We start from the raw sequence: 5,654 nt of genomic DNA on the forward strand, positions 1-5,654 counted from the left end.
AAGGGTGCGTGGGGCCGAGGGCCTCCATGAATTCCACTTTTCCTGGGGACTCTCCAGCCCTTTCGGGTTGCGCCGCGGGCCAGCATAGCAGGGGTCGAACCCCGGCTGAGAGCAGGGCTGGGCAGTCAGCGCTCGGCTGCTGGACGGGCATCCACCACTGGAAACAGCCTTACAGCCAGTTCTGCTGTTCGCGGCCGCTCGCCAACAGCCCGCACTTTGCCCTCAGTCCCTGGGGCCGCGCTGGCCACGCCTCGGGGGCGTGGCCTGAGCGGGACGCCCGGCTGGCCCCTCGGCGGTCCGCGTAGGCGACGGCGACGGCCGCGGCGACGGCAACGGCGACATGGAGAGCGGGGCCTACGGCGCGGCCAAGGCGGGAGGCTCCTTCGACCTGCGGCGCTTTCTGACGCAGCCGCAGGTGGTGGTGCGTGCCGCGTGCATGGTGAGTCAGCGGGGCCACGGGGACCAGCTCGCCCCCACCCGGCGGCGGCCGCGAGCCTGAGAGCGCGACAGGTGGCCGCGGCCGAGGGCCGCCGGGCGGGAGGCGGCGCGCGTCGGGGCGGCGCGCAGGGCCAGGACCTGCCACCTCCCAACTCACGGGCTCGGGCGTCCCTCCACCCCCGGGCCTGGGCGCAGGGTGGCCCATCTCCCCGCTGGCAGTAGGAGGAGTCTGGGGCAGCTTCAGGACAGGTGGCGGGCACTCAGCAGCTTCGGCTTGGGGAATTCACCTGGAAGGGGCTTTCCCAAGCCACATGGGGTGTGGGAGGTGGGGGATGGCCGAGCGCCCCGAAACAGGATCTCCTTTCCACGCAAGAGTAGCCTACAGGTCTGCTGCCCCACCCAACAGTGGGTGACTCTAAGATGTACCCCTGTCCATGAGCTGGGCGAGCCTTCCAGCAGCAGGTTACTGGGGTGGGAAGGTTGGGAATGGGTCCCATGTTCTTGGACAACTGGCATCCAAAGCTGGACAAGGTGGGCAGGTAGCAGGCTGGGACCGCAGTGCTCACACCACACCTGCCCGGGACTGGAACCTTCTGAGGTGCCCTTGTGGCACGCATGCCCCCTCCCTGCTTGACTGTAGTAGGGTCTGCCCCTTGGAGCAGATGCCCGTGTGTGGGGACGGCAGTGTCAGGAGTTTGGCTTGGTATAGTGCTCCCCAGCATCCTGGAGTTCCGGCTTCATCTCTCCTGGGGGTGGGGCTTGTGACTGCCAGCTCCAGAGCCTATTGAGAGGACCTGGTGTAGGCAGGCGGGGTGGGGCAGGGGAGAGGCCTGGGCCTGTCCCGGAGGAAGCCAGATGTCCAGAAAGACCTGCATCTGCTGACTTGGGGCGGAGATGGGTGGTAGCCTTGAAGTTTAAGGAGACCAGATGACATGAGGCTGTTCCCAAGGACCTGGAACTACTCCTGGAGTTCTGACTGGTGTACCTCCCTTCACCCTCAACCCAGGACCTCCAAGGCTGAGTGCAAGCTGTATCAACAGGCCCACGGGTCAGACCAGCCTGGAGCAGTGTGTTGTCAGGACACGCTACGGGTGGGAGGCAGACAGGGGGGTTCCTCAGAAGGGAGGGGCCAGGACGCCAGAGACTCCGGAAATACTGGTAGGAAGAAAGCTGGTCAAACTGGGGAGGCCAGCCTGGGGCAGAGAAGAGTTAGAGAGGCTCAGGAGGTGGGAGTCTTCCTTCTCAGGGTGTACTGTCATGGCTTTCCTGAAAGGGGGGAAGTCTTCTATCACTGGGGCATTCAGGCAGAGAGGTTGGGCACTCAAGCAGGTGATCAGGGGGATGAGAATCCAGGCCTAGTTTCTTTGATTTTGTGGCCCACTCGTGTTTAAAGCTCATTGAAAGTGGAAATGGGCAGCCTGACCTCTGGTGGTGCAGTGGGTAAAGCATCAACCTGGAATTAGGTCACCAGTTCAAAACCCAGGGCTTACCTGGTCAAGGCACATATGGGAGTTGATGCTTCCTGTGCCCCCCCTTCTCTCTAAAATGAATAAAAAGTATTTAAAAAAATAAAATAAAATGTGGCCCTGGCCAGTTGGTTCAGTAGTAGAGCGTCGGCCTGGCATGCAGGAGTCCCGGATTCGATTCCCGGCCAGGGCACACAGGAGAAGCGCCCATCTGCTTCTCCACCCCTCCCCCTCTCCTTTCTCTCTGTCTCTCTCTTCCCCTCTCTCAGCCGAGGCTCCATTGGAGCAAAGTTTGCCCGGGCGCTGAGGATGGCTCTGTGGCCTCTGCCTCAGGCGCTAGAATGGCTCTGATTGTGGCAGAGTGACACCCCAGATGGGCAGAGCATTGCCCCCTGGTGGGCATGCTGGATGGATCCCGGTCGGGCGCATGCGGGAGTCGGTCGGACTGCAACCTGGTTTCCAACTTCAGAAAAATACAAAAAAATAAAAATAAAATAAAATGAAAAAAAGTGAAGGTGGGCAGATTGCCCTAAATCCCCATCATGTAAAACTGTGATGACCCCCTCCAGCCAGACAGCTGGGGCAGGGCAGTCCTATCTCAGGATATCCCCATCCTTTCCTCGCCATCCTCAGTCCAGGAATCCCCAGCCATGCCCCTTGTGGTGGCAGCTGTGATCTGGTCTCTCGAGAGGACCAGGAGAAGTGAGAGTGAAGGTCCTGTGTACCAAGAAGCAACTTGCTTGTCAGCTCACTCCCCACTTTCCCAAGGGGCTTTGATGCTGACCTCCTAAAGGAGGACCTGGACAGCTGCTCAACTTCTCCTCACCACTGTCTCCAGGTCTTCGCCTTGATCGTGTTCTCATGCATCTTTGGTGAGGGTTACAGCAATACCCACGAGTCCAAACAGAGTTACTGCGTGTTCAACCACAACGAGGACGCCTGCCGTTACGGCAGTGCCATCGGGGTGCTGGCCTTCCTGGCCTGTGCCTTCTTCTTCGTGGTCGATGTCTATTTCCCCCAGATCAGCAATGCTGTTGACCGCAAGTACCTGGTCATTGGTGACCTGCTCTTCTCAGGTATTTGCCTGTAGCACCTCTGTTGCTCTCAGGGTGAATAGGAACAGACCGTGTTTCCAAAAGCTCTAGGGTTCCGGGTCTGCAGAGCCTCTGGAGATGGGAGGGGAGCAGCACAGAGTCCCCCTCGAGCGGACAGGCTTGTACACAGGATTTCCCACCATCTGAAACCCACTGGTGTTGAGTGACAGCATGGGGATCTGGAGCCAGGCCTCCTGAGATGGCACCCAGTCCTCACCCCAGCTTCTGCCTCAGTGCCCTTCCTACTCCTGGAGATTTCTGGGAGATGCCTGCCTCCTCCATGGAGCTGACCCTGTCCTCCTGGCCCTCTCCTCAGCTCTCTGGACTTTCCTGTGGTTTGTTGGTTTCTGCTTCCTGACCAACCAGTGGGCAGCCACCAAGCTGCAAGATGTGCTGGTGGGAGCTGACTCAGCCCGTGCGGCCATCGCCTTCAGCTTCTTTTCCATCTTCTCCTGGGTAGGTGGGCCAGGTTCCTGGTGTCTTTGGTGCAGGGTGGTAGAGGGCTTGGTAAAGGGTGGTAGAGGAACTCAGCCTCGGTGCTCCCTGCAGGGCCTGCTGGCTTCCCTGGCCTACCAGCGCTACAAGTCCGGGGTGGACGACTTCATCCAGAACTACGTGGACCCCACCCCAGACCCCAGCACGGCTTATGCCTCCTACCCGGGCCCGTCTGTGGACAACTATCAACAGCCACCTTTTACCCAGAATGCTGAGACTACCGAGGGCTACCAGCCGCCCCCTGTGTACTGAGCTGCAGCCTGGGATGGTAAGGGGTGTAGGGAGAGTGACAGTGGGCCACCCCTCCGCCCTGGACTCTTCCCTCCTGGTCCCGTGTGGTGCCTGTGGGAGCCCCGTGCATAGCCGAGTCCCTGCCTCCTTGCCCTGAAGTGCCCATGCTCAAGGGCTGCACCCACCCCTCCTCAAGGGCATTTTTTAGAAAAAGGTTTTTAGCTAGATGTTTGTCATTGCTTTTATTGATCCCCAACCCTACTTGGAGTAGCTAGAAGACCCTGACACGCTGTTGTTACAAGTGCCTTAGTTTTTCTCAAGCCCATAAGGAGCCGGGCCCAGGTCCAGGCTGTGGTGGCCACAGTGACTTGGGGTTCTCTGCCAAAGATGAGACTGAGGGTGCCTCCCACTTGTTCTGTTGCTGGTATGGGACTGTTTCCTTTCCCCTTACTCAGGTTTGTTCCTGCCCCCTGACTCAGTGGTGTCCCCTCCACCACCTGCCCTAGAGTGGGCAGCTGTGTTCACAGCTGCAGTGTCTGCTCACTGTTGGGTCTGGGGTCATTATCCTGTGCCAGGGCCTCTGGGCATTTTTCTGGACAGCCATGGGGCAAGGTTGGTGCCCACCCTAGGGAACACTGGGCAGCACTTCCTGTCCCATGCTCCTGCCCTGCCCTCTGCAGCAGGGAGGGGCTTTGCCTGACAACACCCAGCTTTATGTAAATAATTCTGCCACTGTTAGGCCGTGTGGCATGTGCCCAAAGCCCCCAGGCTGTTCTGAATGTATTAAAAAGTTCTGGGGAAGACATACAGCCTGCTCAGATTCTGTTAGGCTGGTCTGGAGATGGAATAAATGTTTCCTCATTCATAATCTCCACTGTCATTGGTTGGGCCTCAGTACAAGTTCTACCACTCTGGGGGACAACCTTGGGGGGAGAGCTTTATGGAATTTGCATTTTGAGCAAGGTGTGGCAAGTGCCTCTCCAGTGTGCCTGGTGACAGCCCTGTGTCTGGGGTCTCATTCCTCACATTGCCCTCCATCAGCATCTTAAAATAGCAACTGTGCTCAGCTCATAAACAGGACGGGTTTCTGCACTGCCTTGCCAGGGTCCTGCTGTGCCCTGGCCAGCTTTGGTGGAGGCACCTGGGAGCCAACTCTCTGTATGCCCCTTCCCCAGTGATCCTTTCCTTTCCCCACTCCCCACAATGGAGGAATACTCTGGGAGTGGCCAGCATCCTCTACTTCCTACAGACAGGGCTCAGTACCTCCAGAACCTTTCCCAGGAAGGATGTGGCAAGGAGCAGGCTTAGCCACCCAGCCTCCCTCAACTCCACTCAGAGGAGCAAGCCCTTCCCCCTGGAAGAGGCCATGGACCTGATGCAGCTATTTCCCCGTTGAGCAATGACAGAGGTAGCTGTCAAAAGTGGGCCCTAGTTGTTTTAAAATCCTGAGTAAAAACAAGTAGCATTCAGAGTTAGAGCTTCACCACTGTGCTACACGTGTAACTTGGGACCCCAACCCCATGTGCATGGGGCACCTATAGCCCAGGCCTACCCCACCCCAGCGGAATCTCATCTCCACGTGAGCCTCCAGAAGCACAGCTGAGCTGTTTTCTTGGCTCCTGAACTGTCCAGCGTCTGTTTCACAAACAGAACCTGACCCTACAGCCCCAGCTGGCAGCTCTGAGCACAGCCTCCTCATCTTTCCAACTTGGGCCCCAGGCTCTGTGTTCACCCATTTTTGTCCTGAAATCCGTGTGAACAGAAGAACAAGTAAATGTTCCACCTAGGACGCACTTCACAATCATTTCTCAGTTAAGGGCAGTGGCTAAGAGCACTAGTACTAGGGAAAGATCTGGAGAGAAATCCCCAACAAATCACATTGTCTACAGTGCAACCTGGGGAATTCCAGGTGGTTCAAGAGAACTGTGCA

At 58.0% G+C, this 5,654-nt stretch overlaps 1 protein-coding gene across 2 annotated transcripts; it reads left to right on the forward strand.

Annotated features, from left to right (window-relative positions):
• The first annotated feature begins 272 nt into the window (after positions 1-272).
• SYNGR2 (synaptogyrin 2) lies at positions 273-4,592 on the forward strand. 2 transcript variants are annotated; one of them, XM_066235730.1, is made up of 4 exons: positions 276-439; positions 2,743-2,980; positions 3,315-3,454; positions 3,548-4,592. In XM_066235730.1, exons 1-4 carry the CDS (start codon positions 341-343, stop codon positions 3,743-3,745), a joined length of 675 nt encoding a protein of 224 aa, XP_066091827.1. In that variant the 5' UTR covers positions 276-340; the 3' UTR covers positions 3,746-4,592. The 2 variants fall into 2 exon arrangements, with proteins under 2 accessions (XP_066091828.1, XP_066091827.1); XM_066235731.1 differs by lacking the exon at positions 3,315-3,454 and having other exon boundaries at positions 273-439.
• The last annotated feature ends 1,062 nt before the right edge of the window (positions 4,593-5,654 follow it).

This window comes from Saccopteryx bilineata, chromosome 6 (assembly GCF_036850765.1).
Source record: "Saccopteryx bilineata isolate mSacBil1 chromosome 6, mSacBil1_pri_phased_curated, whole genome shotgun sequence".
Taxonomy (NCBI): Eukaryota; Metazoa; Chordata; class Mammalia; order Chiroptera; family Emballonuridae; genus Saccopteryx; species Saccopteryx bilineata.